The following is a 19,538-nucleotide window of genomic DNA, read 5'->3' on the forward strand; positions in this document are numbered from 1 at the left end:
CAGCAGCCAGTTTGCTTTCGGGCCGCACTGGAGTGTTTGAGGAGAGGAGAAGACGTCCGTCTGTTGACAGGTCGTGCTGAGCTGGGAATGAATCTGGGAGATGAGGGATCAGGGGCTGGAGAACCAGGGATGGTTGGGGGGCGGGTGCATTGTAAACTCTCTCGATCTGCCGGATAAATCCGCAGAGCCCCCGCAGAGCCGGGCCTGCCTTCCTCGAGTCTATGAAAAGGTCCTGCCCTCTGTGATGCTGTTGAGTTTTAACAAGCTCTTGACTTCCACAGTTCTGCCACCGTTGCGCACCCAGCATTAATAGATTACGCCAGAACTAGACCGACTGCAGGACGGGCTGCTGTTTGATCCTCTGCTTGCGTGTGCTAACTTGTGGGTGGGGGGGGCGTCACAGAGTGTAGGAGTAGGGAAGATGTTATAGCATCCTCTGTTCTTACAGGAGAGTGTTTTCCAATCTTCCACCCATCATTGCACTTTCTCTTCAATGCAGAGTCTCTTCGTGTGCCGTATCTAGACACAGCAGTCTGTTAAAAATAATAATAAAGTTCTGGAATGAAAATGTAAAAGCCGAAGGAAGAAAAGGTAGGAAGCGTACAGGGGTCCGCATACAAGTCCAAGTAAGAAGTGTCATGCGTGTGGCACGGACATGTGGCACGAGCGACGTTTCCTCTCTTGTTACCTTCTGGATCTTCTTAGAAAGGCGAATAAGAATCCCAGGAGCTCCGAGACAGAATCGCAGGCTTTGACAGGATGCGTAATACGGAGGGAATTAAATGGCAAAGAGAGATGATTGCTTCTGACCTGCCCGAGATTCCCCTCAGCGCTGACCTGGAAATCCCCCGTGATTCCCCCCCAAGCTGCGGTGTCTCTCCCAGCCTGGCCTGTAGCCGCCTCCGGAGCCGGGCTTGAGGTACCGCCACCATCGAGGTAGTGCTGACATCTCTCCCCGCTTCCTTCGCCACAGCTCACAATCAAAGCAACAATGAAACACTTGATGTTCGTTTGTCGCTTTGTTTGTTGGTTTCTCTCGGCCTGAGTTGCATTTGTGTGAGGAGGAATCAAAGAGATTTGTCTGTCGGCGTCGCGGCTGTGTGGCGCGCTCCTGTGTAAATCTCCTCCGTCCCAGTCAGCTGCTCGGCAAGCTGCTCTGTGAGGAAACCTGCCGATCGCCTCCCACCTCCTGGGTCTCTCTCGCTCTCGTTCCTCCTCTCCTCTTTGTGTCTCTCGCTCCCCAGCTCCTGAGTCACCCCGTCAGAGCCCCTCACCTCCGCTGGCTATGGCGGTGACGCTCTGCCCGGCCCTCATTAGCTTTAACGAGGGTTTTGATCCCCCAGTCTCTGAGCGATGATTATCTGTGGGATCAGGGTGGTCTCGCCTGTGACGCAGAGGGCTGCTGTGGGATTACAGATAAACACAGAGCGGAGGAGAGAGGAGGCAGTGTGTGTGTTTGTGTGTGAGGGATCTGTCAGACTTCTCCGGTCATTAAAGCAGTGAAGGTCTAGTGAGGTCTACAGTGGGTAGGTTGGCCCGCTGTGACTGGTGTTACATTGTGACCAACTCCAGGTGAGGACACCAGAAGGAGGCTGTGAAGTATTTTAATCGCACACTTCTCCTTCACACAAAAGGTGCGGCGCTCGGAGGAACACGATCTCAAGGCAGACTGAAGCCCTCTGTCCTCTAAGCTGCTGCTCTCTTTGTCCCCCCCCAGTTTCTCACGCCGCCACAAAGCGAGCATCCCGGCGAGGCCTGGGGCAGAACGGCCTGGAAGCACCGACGGTGAAATAAATAAATACTTCCTCACATGAGGACGTCATGTAAATCAATGCCTGAACCCTTGTTTCCTTGGCTCTGAAGACGAGGAGGGAATCGATGGGGCAAGGTCACCCGATATGCCTGCAGTGGCTCTGAAATGACAGGCGGGGAAGAGAGAAGGAGATGTGCGCCCGGCGTGGATGCATTAGCACCCGTAGGCTGGGCCGGCCTATCCAATCCCAATTCGACTCTCTGGTCTGTTTGGTGTATATTGCTATTTGTTTGTCTAAATTGCGTTTCCAGCCCAGCATCGCTTCCTCAATGTCTTCTGAGACCCCATCGATGACCAAGTTGTTTAGAGAACAACATAATCTGGGGATCGGGAAAAAGTAAAGGAGGAGGGTGGACAAATGCACGCACACACACACACACACACGCTGAACAGTGTTGCCTCTCAGTCCTGATCAAACCATGTCTTTTATAGATGGGTCACGCATGTCCTCAGCCTTGAGAGCAGGGCTCATTTCGGAGGGCACACTGGGTCTGCAGAACAGTGATTAAACCTAGCTGATTACATAAATTAACACTGCTTTGTAACATGGAAGAAATGAACTAATGGGAAAATTAAAATGATACAAATGTGTCCCTTTACAGGAACGCTGTCATCTGTTACTAAGTATACACTAACAAGCTGGCAAAGCCGGCTTCCTTTTAAGGAGATATTCTTAAAATACTGAACATTTGCAAAACAAAAATGTATGTATACAGAAAGCAATTTGGAAGGATTTGTCCAAGCTTGGCAAATTACTTTGGGGAAAAAAAAATGATGATTGCTTTCTAATGTATATCGTTTGCTTCCTTTGCTGCGATCCCTGTCTGTTTTACAGTTGTAAACGCTACGTCTTCTTCACACATTGCGTTTTAAGTGCAGATGTTTTTCACCTTATTAACCTGCGCTGGGCGAACGTTTAAATCTCACGTCTAATAAACCGCGGTCTTTCCTTCACTTGTTACAGAAGTGTCTGTGGACGACCAGAAACTGACATTGATCTCCGTGCTTTTGTTTGAGCCATGTGCTGGGGTTTGATTATATGGTGCCACAGCAAATCCAGACACTTTACCATGAAACAAAAGCTAAAACAAAAACATTTAAAATCCAAAAACAAAAGCAATATTTCTGTCTGTTTCGGTCATCCAAGACGAAAGAAAGAAACAAGAAAAAATGAACTTGAAACAGGCAAAACAGGAAATGTTTCACCTGACAAAAGTGGCAAACTTGCAGACAAAGCTAAACATTTCAGTCAGATCGATACAGCAGATGCATGCTGGGAAAGCTATGGCTATCTCTCATAGCTTCACCGGTTAGATTTTCCCGAGGTGCGAAAAGCGCATCCACATCTGCACTACGAAAGTGTCACACTGGCGCTTGGCAATTACAGATGTGAAACAGAAGCACATCGAAGAGGAAGACACACGTGTGTGAAGCCACACCGAGGTAATCAAAGAACAGTGGCGTTAACATGGAGCTGCAAGTCCCCTGAAATGTGACCCCAAGCCTCCTAAATTGAAAGGACATTTCATTAACATTAACAAGATCCCTGATATGTTTTTGTGATTTCACCGCCCCTGTGCCCTGGGCCTGTCACTGCTGCTCCAGGAAGGCCTAACGTGTCCTAGTTTTCATTCTCCTTGACGTGATTTAATCAATGATTGGCTGCAGGGGGTTTAAATTACCAAGGTGCCGGGGTCATCAAACGCTCCCCGGAGGAACAGCGAGCGACTATCGTTGACCCCGTACTCCTCTGACCCTGAACTGTACCCTCCCGGGAACGATTAGACCCGACAAAAGATAAAACCCAAATAGAACAAGAATAAAACTGAAAAAGATCCTTAATATCTCTGGCAAAAAAAAAAGCATGTGTGCCGTTTCAGTTTCAGTTTCCTAATTTTAGACGAGACGCTGTTGAGTTTTTCCGTCTCCTACTGTACGGGAAACGCACAGAGGGTGACGCGGTGTCATCTGGAACGAAGGTCGGCCACTGATACAGCCGATCAGACTCCCTCAGACGTGCCCCTGGCGATGAACACGCCTCAATACGCTCACCACGGATTAGACACCATGATTCCATCCGGGACCCGCTGCAATGACAATAAACAGGCTAGTCCTGCTGCATGACGTTGGTGTGTCGCTAATTACAGCTCTCTCCGACGCTGCCATTTAAATCTCCCGATGTAAATGGACAGTAATGGGGTTTGTGAGATGCCTTCAGCAGAGAGAGTGGTCTGTAGCGTGACTCTGTAGCATGATTCTGTAGCGTGACTCTGTAGCATGATTCTGTAGCGTGACTCTGTAGCATGATTCTGTAGCGTGACTCTGCCGCGTCCGCAAACGCTGGGTCAGCAAGTTTCGACAGGGAGCTGCTCTCACTGCCACAGATGATACTGCCACTGCTACTAGTACTACGAGTGCTACAACCTAAAATACACGTTCCCTGAGTGACTGTGTTCCTCGTACAATTGATCAGATATGTTTTCACAGTTATCTTTCAATTCGCCCTATTAATTCACTTGATTCGCTCTCCGTGTTCATAACAAAACAGAGGCAGCACGACAGACCGAGAGAGACGGGATCTTCGAGGAACGATCCTCAGAATCACATCCGTCCGTTCATCGACGCTGACACGCCACGCTTTTTCAACACTTCAACTCCCACATTTATCTCCCCGACCCCGGCCGTCGCTGGCAATGCCTCCATCGGCTCCCTCCCCCCGCCGCCCGACTTTCTATTAGTGCTCTCATCCCAGCCGCTCAAGAGTCAACCTCCTATCAACCAAACTACGCCAAAAAATGAGAGATGGCCCCTGGGAGCCTCACTTATCAGCGGCTGACGGCTGCAGAGTGTGTGATCGCTTCTCGCAGCCCTGTTATCACCACAGCTTTTGGGGTGGAACAAACTGACAACCAGATTGGTCCCCAGTCTACTGTCCTCTATTTTCTTCTCAGAGATCTGAGAGCTTTACAATAGCACATTTAAAAGTGTATTTACAAAGGGTTGCATTTTGGTTTTACACATTTATTTCTGTTCTTTGTGGTTTTACACCATTTACACCCTTGAAAAGAGTGCAGCACGGTCCTCTTCCAACTCAAGATCTTAGTTTCATCTCTTTTTTAAATTTCCTTTAATGGGCTTGGAGTGAGACTAATGAACCCTCCTTCTTTACAATCCCCGACGACTCTTTCCGAGATCTGTCGTACGACCCGTTTGGAGCGAGACCCGAGACCCCCAAGGGCCCGGACCCCTTTAAACATCGGTCAGGGGTGGAGAGGGCTGGCGGGTATCGTGCGATGAATAAGCCCTGGAGGGAGCTCGGCTAATGAGAGAGCACAGAAACGAGACAGACCTTCACATCTTCATCACACCGGCGCGGACTCCATCCACGTTTAGAAATAAATTCATGGATTCCTTGTCAAAGATAGAGAAGCTGTCAATTTGGGGCCACATTTCTCATCTTGCAATCTATAGTATCGGCTTCACAAAACTGTCTCTCTGTCTTTCTGTCTGTCTCTCCATCCATCTCTCTCTCGTTACACAAGAGCTATATCCTGCTTTGGGCGCTGGGAGCAGAGGAGAGAGGGGTCTCCAAGAAGCTACAAAACAAAGCTGTAGTGGTTTCAGTAAATCCCAGGATACACTGATGAAGAAGTAGCAAGTTTATTGCTGAAAACTTAAACACAGGTTAACCTGCAGCTCCTCTCACAGAACAATAAATGTCTTCTCCGGTTGAGAAAAATATAAACAAAACTCAAGCCCTTCACCAGTAAAAGCTGAATATTGCGTGTGCGTGTGTGTGTGTGTGTGTGTTATATCTGTCAGCAGGAGTTTGTTTGCCAGGTATTTTTAAGTGATGAATGTATATATATGTGTCTTTGTCTGGTGCCGTATAGAAGCTCCCAGAATGCTGTGTTTTGTTATCCTACCCTCATCACTCGTTCTTGTCAGACCTTCAATTCCACTCAGCGGGGCTGGTGAGCGTGAGATAAGAGAATGGAAGCCGCCCCCCCGCCCCCACACACCCCTCTCGTTATCCGGGCCGGGGCTCGTGCACTGACAGGGACACGGACGCATACGGCTGTAATTTATATTCTTTTTAAATTGTCTTTGGCTTTTTCCATCAAGATAAGCGCGTGAGGAACATCTGTTTTGTGCTGCGAGGGATTGGCACGCGTTCCCGGGCGATCAGGCGGCCCGCACGCCCCCGCGCCGGGGGTCAGGGCAAGCCGCCCCGCCGTTTATTGTTTCCCTGCCTCTGCCTTCGCTACAGGCCCTTATCCCGGTTTGTCATCGGTAAAAGGCGCTGGCGGAGAACTTAGCTTAATGACCCCCTGACCCTCCGCTGGAGTCGAGTGGCCCCCGGACGGGCGGTGGTGGTGCTGTGCGTTGGCGTGTCGGTACTCAGTCGTGATCCGTCTCCCAAAATGGCACCTTGGCAGATTTATTAACACTGAAGCCACTTTCCATTTCGGTTCGTCCTCCCGAATGGTGTTTTGCTGATGTCGGAAAGGGTCGCGTTTATTTACAGTAGTTCGTAAATAGATTTGTGAAGTGTTCTCATGGCGAGGCACGGGTTCAAAGTCTGCTCTGTCTGAGTGGCAGGATTGTCAGTACGAGGCAAAACTCGTAAAGATGTCGTTTCCCGCTTTTACGCAATTTTTTGTTGAGTATTTTGTTAATCTGTTTTTATACACTAGTCAGGGATTGGTTAAGTACCAGTAACGTCCATGCAGTGACACACCATACCAGAGATTTGAAGAACACTGCACTGCCACATTAATATGAGCATCCTAGATGCACTCATAATCCCGCTGCGACAAAATACCGAACACAAAAAGAGCACACACTAACACGCCTGATCTCAGTGGATTGTCTTGAGTGTCTGATTTGTGTGAGTAAAGAATGGGGCGAAAGATGGATATTAGAGCACCCGTGTGCGTGTACGCTGTCAGATGTGTGCTGCCCGACTTGCTTCCTGATGCATTAGATTCACATGCGTGGCCGGGCGTCCGCGGCCGCTGACGGCTCTGATGGGTAATTGATAGCAGCAAGCAATCTCTCACCTTTGTGCACCCGGGGGGAGAGACTCGCACACCGACGCCAGCAGGCCGCTCGGACGGACGCGGATGAGCGGGCAGGATTGTGCTGCGCTGCGGCGTTTGTTTATACAGAGACACGCAGTCAGAGAGCGGGATCTGGTCAGCAAAATCTAAAGACTAAAACACAACCCCAGCTCCTCTCCAGCCTAAACCAAACACACAAAACAGGTCCCCCTCTGCACGTTCGACCAATAACAATCACACAAGACAAAACACCCCGGCAGCTCAATCCATCCATAATCCCTGTCCGATATCGATGTCCATAAATACAAGCTGTTCCTGCTATTCTCTGCTTGTCGAGAACCTGTCGCTTCCTGTCTTATCGAGGCGGGGGGGCGGTCACGGAGGGAACAGCCGGTCAGGTGTTCCCCGGTAATTTGCCTCCCCCCGGGTCCCGGGAGGTCCGGCGCAGTTCGGGGCCGCCCAGCACAGCACGGCACTGCGATGCGTTTGTTTTCCTGTCTGCTCTTGTTATTCCATGTGTCCATCTTTCCGTGCTCCTCCGTGTTGTAGGCGTTGATCAGATATGTTTTTCTTCAGGCCACTGGATAGATTTCCTGCCATTTATTCCAAATTTACTCCATCCATTATTCACTTGCCAAGAAAGACAGACAAAATAACAGTGTCATTGGCACATGGTAGGTAGTTCAAGCTCCTTCGATCTTGATTTCTCACCGGTCCGCAGTCTCGAACCCCGAGAGTTGCCGTGAAGAGTTTGGGAGAGACGCCCTCATTGGCAGATGTTGATCGTGTCAGTGTATTGGTAGATTTGCAGTGTCGAAAACCCCCCTGATACATATATATATATATATATATATATATATATATATATATATTAAACTGATCTGCTCTGTTGTTAGAGATCCATTAGAGCTGCACGAGACGCATTGAATTCTCAATAAGAACATGAGAAAGGTTATAGAGGAGAGGAGTTTGCTCTAAGAGTGGATTATTGATCCAGAACCCCATTGCCAATCCATTTCATGAAAGTAAATCAACAACCACAACAGAGCTCAGCTGTCCGCTTGTACATCGTTTGTATTTGCATTCCTCCGTCTGCCTCGCTGGAGGGCAATTTTCAAATAACTAAGTACATTGCTGTCCTGATGTCTTATTTCACAGCACATATTAAGGATATTTACAAGTTATATATTTTTGTAAACATACAAAACATACTCTATTCTGCTCAGTAAAACATTTATCATATATTCTATATATATAATTCTAGAAAATACTTTATTAATCTGAAACTTAATACTGAAAATATTTTATTTTTATTAAACCCTTAATGTGTGTCCCCCCATTTTCCACATACAATCTCATAACCGACATCCTATGGGATTTTTGTGTGAAAACAGCATTTCAATAAAGTTTTCTGAATGAGCTGAAAGATCAAGGCCTTGTGTCAGTGAACACCAGACATAGGTAAGGACGGCTCCATCTTTTCTTAAAAATGTTCAAGCGCCTCTTGGCACATTGTTGCAGCGCATAACCAACACCCAAGGAAAACAGTGAAACTGAAATATTAAAGGAGTATGAACATATTTGACCAAAAATTTACTATTTTTTAATGTTCATTATAATATTGGGCCAAGTTAAATTGAGGTGTAAAATCTGAAAATTAGTATTATAGATTGGTAGAGGTTCAGGGTCAGTCTGAGGCTTTTAACTGAAGCTTGACCATGGACAGCGGATGAAAATGAGCTTTGTCTAGAAACTGTATGCAGTGCCTCTGTTCTGTGTTTTTAACCTGTAACAATGTATACTGCATTGCTCACGATTCATTAATTAATTGAAATATAAAGGGTAGTATGTTGGTTTTAGGTAGTCTGTTTTTTTTTTTTTTTATCATTTTAGAGGCCATGAAATGTAAAGCTAGTAATGCAGAGAAGTGTAGAAAGTACAGAGAGAAGAGGAAAAGAAACAGTGCAAACAAAGAGAAAGAAGTAAAAGGAAGGACCAGTTAGAGAAGTGTCAGATAGAGAACAGAGATGGAGAAGAGCCATCGAAGAGCTGGCTGATGATCTTGTACGCCAATGGTGCTGTAGTGGTTTCAGTAAATCCCAGGATACACTGATGAAGAAGTAGCAAGTTTATTGCTGAAAACTTAAACACAGGTTAACCTGCAGCTCCTCTCACAGAACCAGCGATGAGAGCTGGAAGAAGCCTTTTTGTATCTTGTGATGAACAATAGGCTACAGTTGTTTCTATTGGAAGTGAGCTCATTAAAATCCAGTTGTACGGGTTTTCAGTTTAGCACATGCATAATAATACAGTCATTGATTAAGTCTCCAAGAGATTGAAAATACAAAAGACTGGTTAAAGTGCCTCTCAGGCAGCAGTTGGCCAAGTATTCAGAAGATAATGGCCGCATGCAGTTCCAGAAACCGTGAGCCGGAGGCGGAGGCAGGGTAGCATGCTTTTTGAAGATTTCTGTAGCATTCGAAACTACAGATGAAAATGCTTTAATTAACAAACAAACTTAATTAAAGTAGCCCCCAAAAAGGAGCAAATACAAACAAATGATTGCTTTGTAGATAAAACTGAAACGATGAATACTGTAACAACATGAAAATTAATAATATATAAATAATATACAGAAAAATAATTTCCCACTGCAGTGTGTTGTGTGTTGGGATGGAGATGTGTATCCTGGAACCCTTACATCTGATACATTATGTTTGATTGAAAAGAGCTGCTGTGTCTTATTATCTGCCGCTGAGTGATAGTGGTCAGCGTGGTCTTTTCCTCTGCCCAGTTTTCTGAAACAATTTGAAAGCAGAACCAGAAGGCTGGTCTGTGATGTCTCTGGGACTTCCCTTTCCATCTTCTGCCCTAAACATATAGGACTCCCATTCATCAGCAGTTTCATTCTCTTCAGGATTAATGAGCTGCAGGTTCTTGAACATACCTGCAGTGTGTTTAATATTACAGCTCATAAGCCTCATGTAGATCAAACTACTATGCAGACATTGTTTTAGTTCTTTCTATTCATTATAGGAATGAGTTATTTACTTTAATCTTGTCAAACGAGGTTGCTTTATTTCCAAAACAAACGACACCAGGCATTCATAACCGACATTCACATGAAAAAGATAATTTATGCAAAATATAACAGGAGCCTTTTATATATAAGTTATTTTCTACATCTACAGTACTTTATATCTATGTAAAGTTTGTGCATGGAACATCAATGGTGTTTTCCTAAAAAAACTGTTATACAATAAAATGATTGATGGGTGTCGGTTATGATAGAAAACCTGAAATAAAAATAAATATGTTTATATATATACAAAATATACATTATTGTACATTATAGAGAATTTAGAGAACCATTCCAGAAATACGTTTTTGTAACACTTTTAGAGATTTTAGGGACTGATTTGGTAAACTTTATAAGAAAAATCGATATATAAATAAAATTGATGTGCCAATATTGTGCCCTAAACAAGAAAATGTTTCTAAAAATTTAAAATAAAAAACTTGTTTATGTTATTTCTTCAGCCCAGTCTACATAGTTATTTGAAAATTGCCCAGGATTGCGACCAGTTCAGTTCCGTCTTCCCGAAGCTGTCCTCGTTTGAAAGGGGAGAGCTTCAGTCCTGTTAATCTGTCTGTGTGCGACAGAGCTGTCAAGCTCAATTCCTCGAGGGCCGCTGCCCCTTCTGGCTGTGATGAAACCCGAGCTCTCAATTACTTAATTGGTCTAATTATTTGATTAACTGGAGGCAAGAGAGGGGCGAAAAAAAATCTAATATCTCTTTCCAGATCCTCACGGTGTTTGACGGGTAGGCCACGGGACCTGTGATGGGAACCTGCCGCTGTGTAATCGTCAGGAGAAGACCTCGGACAGAGGAAATAGCTAAATTTGTCCAATCAAGCGGAAGATGAGATTAGTTGGGTAACGGAGAGCTTTAAGAGTCACGTAGCCACGTCCGGAGAAGTGTAGCATTATAGATGCCCACGTGCAGCTGCTTCAGATACACTCCTGTCATTTCTCGGGAGAAACTCTTAAAGCTACAGATCCCGGTGGGGTTGCTTTGCTGGACCTCCTCCTGCTTTTCTGCATATCTGCTGGGGTCGTGGAGAGTGACGTTTGCAGCCTAATCTCCTCTCTATACGCCGCGAGTGACGTCAGACAGAAAGCAGTGCCGATGTGCTGATGTAGAACTCATTCCTTCTGCTAACTACCAGGGCACTTCCCACAGCTGGGTGTTTGTGTCTGCTCTGTTTTGAGCTTGGTGTTTTGTCCCACTGTCGTTATCCATTAAGCCGCCTGTCATGGGATAGGACTCCTGTTTCTTCTGGTTAATTTCACAAACACATCATCAGCGTGTCCCCTCGCCCTGCTCCTTTAACACAAAGATCCCAATTGAGAAAAATGGCGCTAATAACTTCACAAACGAGCCCATTCTGGACGACTCAATGAACAGCGCAGATTAGAGGGGACAGTACATTCATATTATACTTTGAAAAGAGCTGTTATCTTTCGAATCGAGAATGCTACCCAAAGGGGGACGCGACATCGCTTGTGACCATTGGAACTCAAGATAACAAACCTGCGGATAGTTAGAGCAGGCAGAGGCGGGGTCTGCCTGAGTGACAGCGCACAGCAGCCTATAGGAAGCTTGAGGCGTTCCCCTTCGGGTAGCACTCTCTTTCTCGGATTTGGTCTCTGAGATAGAAAAGGCTTCCTGGCAAACAGCGTTTCATAACAGTGGGGTTAGCTTGTTGGTTTTTTCTCTCCATTTATCTTAGCGGCCAAATATGTATAATTAAGATAAGATTAATTGAATGGCCTTAGTGTACTGAGCTAGGCTACACCAGCTTTGTTATTTCTTTGAGAACAGTTACTCCTAGTTTTAAATCTGCGCTGTAGGCGGCCTACAGAAATTGTTTTAATGCAAGTTTCACCGGGCACAAGCTGCCTTGCATCCCAAAATAGTATCCCCCCAAAAGCAAAACGCAGCTGCTATCTCCCGTGCGGTGCGGATAAATACCTAGGCCTATTTAGTATCCAATACGCAGAGTGAACTTTAAATACAGAAAGCTCACCCCAATTTAACAAGCTCTCGAGCCGATCACATTGCCACGCAGCTCAGTCCTTTCACTTTTAAGCTTATCTCCACGCAGCTCATTCATCCCGACGAGGCGTTTTCATAACGGTGGGGCGCTATATAATACCGGTCTGTTTGATAGGCGGCGTATCTGGGTTATAATAGCGCGTGTGATCCCTCTGTGTCGCCAACACAAAAGCAGATGAAAGCGCCCTTTCATACTAAACACGCGTGTGGCATGATGGTGACTGGGCCCGGGAGTCGCGCCGTGTTCGGGCTGCGTTTTCCTGATACGCGGGACCCCTGCGCTCTGGGCGAGGCACGTTATCTTGATCGGTGCCGTGCTCTGTAGTCGGTGAATTGGCTTTGACTTTCTCGAAAGGCCTCTCTCAGGGGTATTAAAGGGCCGCGTCTCTTTTGAAGTGTGAAAACCGGATTTTAAAAGTCAAGCAAATGGAAAACTCTGAGTTCTGTTTCTGTTTGTCCCTGGCTTTATTCAACGGTTTCACAGCAATAATCTTATATTTTAATATAGCCAGTGAATTACAGGGCAAAGGTGCAAAACAAACAAACCACACACACATATCTATACGTATTCCTACTGTGATGTCACTTCCTGGGTTCTGTGCAGCTAAAGCAGTCAAAGATCGCCTCAACCTGCGAGGGGTTTATCGAAAGAGAAAAACAACAACATCACAATCGAAATCCATTCCTCGCATTTAATTACGCCGGTGTCTTGAGTTCAGATGAAATACCGCTACCCCCCCCCCGCCTGCTCTGATCGGTGGCTGTTTGACTCGACTTGAACTGTATTGCTCACCGGGAGCTACGGCGGGCTCCCCTCGCAATAACGAAAATAAAAGTACTATTAAGAAAGGCAGGCAAGGCCGTAAATTATGGCGCAGAGAGAGAGAGGTGGTCGGGGGGGGGGTGCAGGGGGTGGTGTGGAAACCGGGCCTCTGTTCCACGCTCTCTCTTTTCTGTGCCAACAGCCAGCGAGAGAGGTGGTTTGGAGGGTGTGTGAGTTTTGAGAAGCATCTGTAATTAAAAGGTGCTGTCAGGGGCCACGGTGCGAGCCTGTTCTCAGTCCCCCCTCCCGCCAGGGCCCCCGAGACTCGTCCCGGGAAATGATTGATGAGCGATCGCTAGATAAACAAGAGCCAAGCCCAGGAGCGGCGATGGAGATTGATGCGCTGGGCATTACAAGTAAAGCTGGGGGAGAGAATAGAAAAAGGGAAAAAGAGAGAAAACTACCAAACAAACGAACACAAACCGTTGTGTCTTGTGTAGCGGCTGCCGTGGGGGTGGGACTAGTGCAGAGATGCGTGTGAGAGAGAGAGGCGGAGAGAGAAACATTTCAACCGTGCACATATATAACCTTGGGCTATGCTTTTTCTCTGTAATTACCTCACTAACGAGCCTTGGTCACTTCTCGGCTGGCTCAGCCTTTGCCAACCTCTAAACCGCTTGGACGTGCCGGCGGGGCAGCCCATGTTCGGGAGAGACCCCGGCTGGTGGCAGCTGTAGTGCAACCTTGGTGATGTGCGACCGTCGCAGCTCAGAGGAGCTCAGCCACAGAAATCCTGAGTCATTAATTGCATGAGTAAGTTTCGGTCTGCAGGCGTAGCGCTTTGATGTCTCTCGCAAGCTGAGCTCGGCCGGGCTTGATTAGGCCCTGGGTTGGGGGAGATTTATCTTGAAAGGAGTCGCCCCGCTGTCCCGACCGTGGCTCTTTCTCCACTGATAGACGAGACCGAAAAAACACAATAAGGCCCTCTGTGGATAGAGCCGCCATTCCTTCAGGGTTTCAAGGGCTGTGGGGACGATCTCTAGTGACGGAGCAGCGCGGTGATGTGGTTAAAGTCAATTGTCACTTGTCTTTGCAGATTTACTCAAAATAAAATCAGATGCTTGGGAAATTCGAGAGCTGGTATTGCTCGTAAAGTCTCATCCACTTCCTTACAGTCAGACCGTCATGTTCTGGGACTTTAACTTTGCGATCGAACTGGGTTAGCATCACAAGAGCGCTCTGAGTTTCTCTATAATGCCCCCATCCCCTATAGGGAAAGCTGGACAGCCGGGGTCCTCTGGTGCTTTTAACGAACGAGTCCCACCCCAGGAGGCCTTGGCTTACCCCCCCTCTCTCTTTCTCTCTCTCTCTCCCAGGCCACAGAATGGGTCGATGATACTGTACAACAGGAAGAAGGTGAAGTACCGAAAGGATGGCTACTGCTGGAAGAAGAGGAAAGACGGGAAGACGACGCGGGAGGATCACATGAAGCTGAAGGTGCAGGGAGTGGAGGTGAGGAGGGCGGGGTTCACTGGGGTGGGGGACGCACACTGGTGATCGCGGTGAGTCAGACCCGTTTCATCCAGTCCAGGGCGCCGGTGGCCCAAAGCGGGTGCCTTTAAAAACAAGTTGAAACCAGATGAAAAAGAATGAGAAAACATCGCATCCGTTATTCCCCGGCACAGGCAGCCGTGCAGGCCCGATTGTTCGTAGCTTATTAAGCACAGATTGCCACCCCTGCGCCCGAGACGGCACATCCATCTTCCCCGGCGCTGTGCGGTTGCGCTGCAGTGGGCGCGATCTCGGCACTCAGCCGCTCAGACGCCCGAAGTCGCCGCGGTCAGAGCGGGTCTGCGTAGTGCTGCTGTTCACTGTGATTAATTCCCGCATGAAAACACAAAATGGGCCGGCTTCCAGTTGCTGGTGTTGTGTTGTTTTTTTTCACTGCTCGCGCTGGTCGAGCTGTAACCCACCCTGGAGGTGCGTGTGTGAGGGGCGGTGTGATGGTTTTACGCACAGACAACAATACGCTCATTTACTCGCTGTTTGTACTTCCCGTGGCACCCGTCCCTCACTCCGACACTCCGGCCTCGTTGTGCGTTTCTTCTCCTTGTCGTGTCGCCAAAGCAGTGCTCAGGTTTTCCTTCACACAGACTTGGCTCCTCGTCCCGAAATTCATTAGCTGTGTTTCCATCGCCGAAGAAGCATCCTTGTCTCGTCTCTATAAAGCTGCCTGGTACGCCGGGTTCCCAAACAAAGGGCGTTCGAGTGTGCGATGAAATACTGCAGGCGTTCGATGTTTCTGCGCAAGATTTGTAGTAGAGCGGCCCCAAGGATCGGGGCACTGTGGGCTTCAGAGAGGCGTATCCGTCCCATTATACGGTTGGCTGTGATATATATACGCGGTGTTGGGAAAAGCCTGTGATTTACAGAGACTTTGAGATGAGAACTCCTACTTTTTAACTGTTTAACAGCAGCCCCCACAGTGTGCTAATGATTCTGCCGGTCCTATTAAACCAGTCATTTTCAAAGGAACACACGCTGATAATTTGTTCGGGTGACGCCGCCGAGCACGGTGGGAAATCTGGTGGTTTGGCCTCACGGATCTCAAGGCGGTAGTGTTGAGTGAGACAGTGACTGTGTGAGGAAGAGGATGTCAACAGCCCAAATATCATGTGATCTGTCATGTGATGCCCATGGGGAACACTGGCTCAGCAGCCCGTGCAAGTGGTGGCGCCACTCTGTTGCAGACGGCAGAGAAAAAAGCAAACCTGCCCCCCCCCGCCCCATCTCTCTCCGTCTCTCCCTCCCGTCCGTAGCTCTGGTAAACCTTGAGCCGCACAATAATGCTCCCTGTTCCCTAAAATTGGAGCGCACGCCTTGTTACAGCATTAGCGCTTAACAGGCCGTGAAATAGCCGGCTGCCTGGACTGACGTCTCCCCGTCACTGTGGGTGAGCCGGGCCGACGGGCAGATAAATTAGTGTCTCTCTCTACCACCACCCCCCCACTGCCGCACCGGACCAGGGGACACCTGGGAGGGATGTACAACACACAAACACACACACCAACACATCCCTAACTTCTGGACTCTCCGCACACTCTGCTTTGGCCTGCGATTCTGAAAAAAGCAGCACAAAAACTATCTGTCCCTGCAATTTACCCCATCCTTAAACCTGCATAGTTGTTTTCTTCTGCTACAGGTCAATGATTTCGAACGAGGATAAAAAAAAGATAGTTATTTAACTTATCCTTCTGGGAGTCGACAGCGAGGGGATTGCGCGTCACTCCGAGCACCGTCCTCCGGCCGCGTCCCGGCGCTGAGCAGCGTGTTCTGCATTAGCTCAATTGTGCATGCAAAGAGCAATCTAAGCATTAGTAGAAAACTGTGGTGTTACCTCCTCTAAGATTGCTCCCCCTGGACTCATGATACTAGCAAAAATACCTTCTGTGAAAACTAAAAAAATAAATGTTCCAGGAAGGTCACAGGGAGAGACCGGCGCACGGCGCAGAGAATTGTCTGACTGGGAGAAGGTGTGCGACCCTGATATCGTCCCCCTAGTCACTTCCTCTCCATTAATTTCCTCTTTTGGAGATGGAGTACTTAGAAGACCTTATAAACGGCTCGTTCTCCATTACGGCACCCCTATCTGGTCCCCTCATGCCCGGCGATGACCTCATTTTCCTTTATTGGTTTTGTTTCTCCGTGGATTACTCTAGCCCGACAGTAGGTACTCTAAAGTATCCCTGGGAGAAGCTCGACATCAGCTCTGGCTAAGAAGATGTTCAGACTGCAGCTGAGAGCAGCTTGTCTCTCCCCAAATCACTGTTAATTGGGTTTTAATGCGCGCTTTTCACTACACAACTCCCCCCCGCGCTGTCCGCCTCCCCCGCCCCATCATTATTACTAAACTTTAATAAACTCCCTGAACACATATCGATTTCTGGTAAGTGAAGGTGGCAGCGCCTGCGAGTTATTTCATTACCGGGGATAATTATACAGATTGAAATAAGAAAGCTTATTTAGATTTAGTGACTTTATTTATTTATTTTCTCCCCCTTGCTGAAGCCGGCGCGGTTTGGTGTTCGTTTTTGTTTTATTAAAGCCCCCCCCCACCCCACAAGCCAATAATTAGACATCCTTCCAGCACTTCTAACATCTCCAGAACAAATCCATTGAAGGTGGCATTTGAGGCGTGCAGCCGTGCGATGGAGGGAGGTAATTGACCGTAGATAAACGTGCCATCCTGGCTCCTCAGCGCTGGTAATGAAGACGGATGTGGAAACGGTGTGACACCAGTAGGCGTGCGCACCGCATGTAAACAGACCGGGGGTCCGGCGAGAACCACAGAACTGAGGTCTCGGTCTGAGAGAAATTTCTGGAAAACGTTTATCTGATCTGAACGAGCTGGAGGACGGGAATGAAACCAGGCCCGAGGAGATGGCGTCCGCACCTCTCTCCGCTCCGGTGTCACACTCCAGTCAGCGCCCTAAAAGACTAAAACTTTGACAACAAAAAAAAGTTTAGATTCCCGTCTTGTGCTCCGCTACAAAGTCATAAATCCACCTTTTCTTCTTCCACTTTTCTTTTTTTCCTCTTTTACGACCTGAAGGCTGTACTCCGATCCGGTTTATGGAGACTGTAAATCAATTAGCTTTCTATCTCTCTCTCTCTTTTTCTCTGCGTCTACCTTTCTTCCCAGGCAGCAGCCCAGACTCACTCTCTCGCTCTCTCGCTCTCTTTCGGCACGCTCAACCCTTTTGAATTACCTGCATGAGGAACAGGACGGCAGATAAGAGACGTGCATTGGGGATTTTTTTTTAAACCGGCGCTTCAGCAAACCTCCCCACATCCCCCTTTCTCAGCGGAGAGCGAAACTCGGTGTTACAGCAGACCGTATTACTGTGTGCAGAAGATAAAGCCAACTCTTTCATTGTAGGCCCGGTCTATTTCTTTCTTCCTTGTCTTTTTTGTCTTTCTTGTCTCGTAACAATTATTACTAACTTTAAAAATATTAAAAAATAAGGCATGGTGTGGATTATCCGTGTGCCACTGCAGACGTTGTGTTTAATTAGGATTATTGCTCCTGTTGTGGTGATTATTATTGGTGTGATTGCAGCCTCCTCCCCCCGTCCGCTGTGGATTTTTTGGGAATGTCGAGAAGATGAACTGAAGAAGTTTTCAATTACTATGGAAATGTGTAAGTTGTGTTTCGGCCGCGGTCCCTGCAGCGCTCTGTCTCTACGCAAAGCGAGATGTGCCTGTGTACCGATTGCAGATAGCCGAGCTCCCGCCGCCGAATAAAACACAATGAAATTCAAATCTCTCCGTCCCTTTCTCTCACTCTCTCTTTCTTTCTTTCTTGCTGTCTGTCTCTCTCGTGCTCTGTTCCTGTCACTCCCCCCTCTCTCTCAATCACCCCCTCTTTCACTATCTTTCTCTACTTCTAGCTCTCTCTCTCACTTTCGCTCTCTCTTCCTCAGTTCTCTCCTGTTACCCTCTTTCTCCCTGTAATCTCTCTCTCGCCCCCTTTCACCGTCTCCCACCCACTCTCTCCCTCACACTCTTTCACTTCCCTTTTCTCCTTCTGCCTCTCCCTCTGTCTCTCTTTCACTCTCTCCCCTGCGTCCCCCCCTCCCCTCTCAATCTCTCTCCTCCTCCTTCTCTGTCTCTGGATATAAACGTTTCCAGACACCGCTGTGGCCAATCGACTGGCTGTGCATGTGTCTCTGAGTGAGGTGTGTGTGTTGACTGTCCTGTATTGAAATAGGTAGAGGCCAGTCTTCCTACCATTGGTGTGTCTCTACTTCCTTCTGACTATCGGTTTTGTTGACGGTTGTCTTTTTTATTTTTCACCTTTAGACGCACCTTATCATTTAGTTTTCTTCCCCAGTCTTCAGTATTTCCCTTCCTTTAAGCTGTTCTATCTAGTTAAGCGGCCTGTGCTTTTCATTAGGACCTGATAAACAAGCTCGAGTGTTTTAATCAAACTTAATCGGCTTCCGTGAGATGTTGGGCTGAAAGCTGTGTCTGGTCTCAGCCACCCTTTAAAACAGGAGTGGTTTGAACCGTCTCTGAGGCTCTGTGATTTCATTTCTCCGTGGTTGTGTATCCTATTATGTCTGAGTGCCGTGATCCTGTGGTGTTGCTGTTAAAATGGCGGTATTGGAACATAAGAACATAAGACAGTGTCCAATCGAGAGGAGGCCGTTCGACCCATCGTGCTCGTTTGGTGTCCATTAATAACTCAGTGATCAAGGATCCTATCCAGTCTGTTTTTGAATGTTCCCAAATTGTCTCTTCAGCCACATCGCTGGGGAGTTTGTTCAGATTGTGACGCCTCTCTGTGTGAAGAAGTGTCTCCTGATTTCTGCCTTGAATGCCTTGAAGCCCAATTTCCATTTGTGTCCCTGGGTGCGTGTGTCCCTGCTGATCTGGAAAAGCTCCTCTGGGTTGATGTGGTCGATGCCTGTCATGATTTTGAAGACTTGGATCAAGTCCCCACGTGGTCTCCTCTGTTCCAGGGTGAAAAGGTTCAGGTCCTCAGTCTCTCAGTAGGACAGTCCCTTCAGACCTGGAATAAGTCTGGTTGCTCTCCTCTGAACTGCCTCTAGAGCAGCGATATATTCTTGAAGTGTGGAGCCCAGAACTGTCCACAGTATCCAGATGAGCTCTAACTAGTGCATTGTACAGTCTGAACATCACTGCCCTTGTGCTCAATTCTACACTTTTGACAATATACCCTAACATTGTGTTTGCCTTTTTTATTGCTTCCCCAC

General features: G+C 47.6%; 1 protein-coding gene across 1 annotated transcript in view; it reads left to right on the top strand.

Annotated features, from left to right (window-relative positions):
- Positions 1–19,538, top strand: part of LOC136713661 (calmodulin-binding transcription activator 1) — a 318,322-nt gene that overhangs the window by 169,048 nt on the left and 129,736 nt on the right. Inside the window, exon 5 of the mRNA XM_066690847.1 lies at positions 14,136–14,271. Coding sequence (XP_066546944.1) covers positions 14,136–14,271 — 136 coding nt within the window. The remainder of the gene's footprint in view (positions 1–14,135; positions 14,272–19,538) is intronic.

The sequence above is a fragment of the Amia ocellicauda genome, chromosome 18 (genome assembly GCF_036373705.1).
Source record: "Amia ocellicauda isolate fAmiCal2 chromosome 18, fAmiCal2.hap1, whole genome shotgun sequence".
Taxonomy (NCBI): domain Eukaryota; kingdom Metazoa; phylum Chordata; class Actinopteri; order Amiiformes; family Amiidae; genus Amia; species Amia ocellicauda.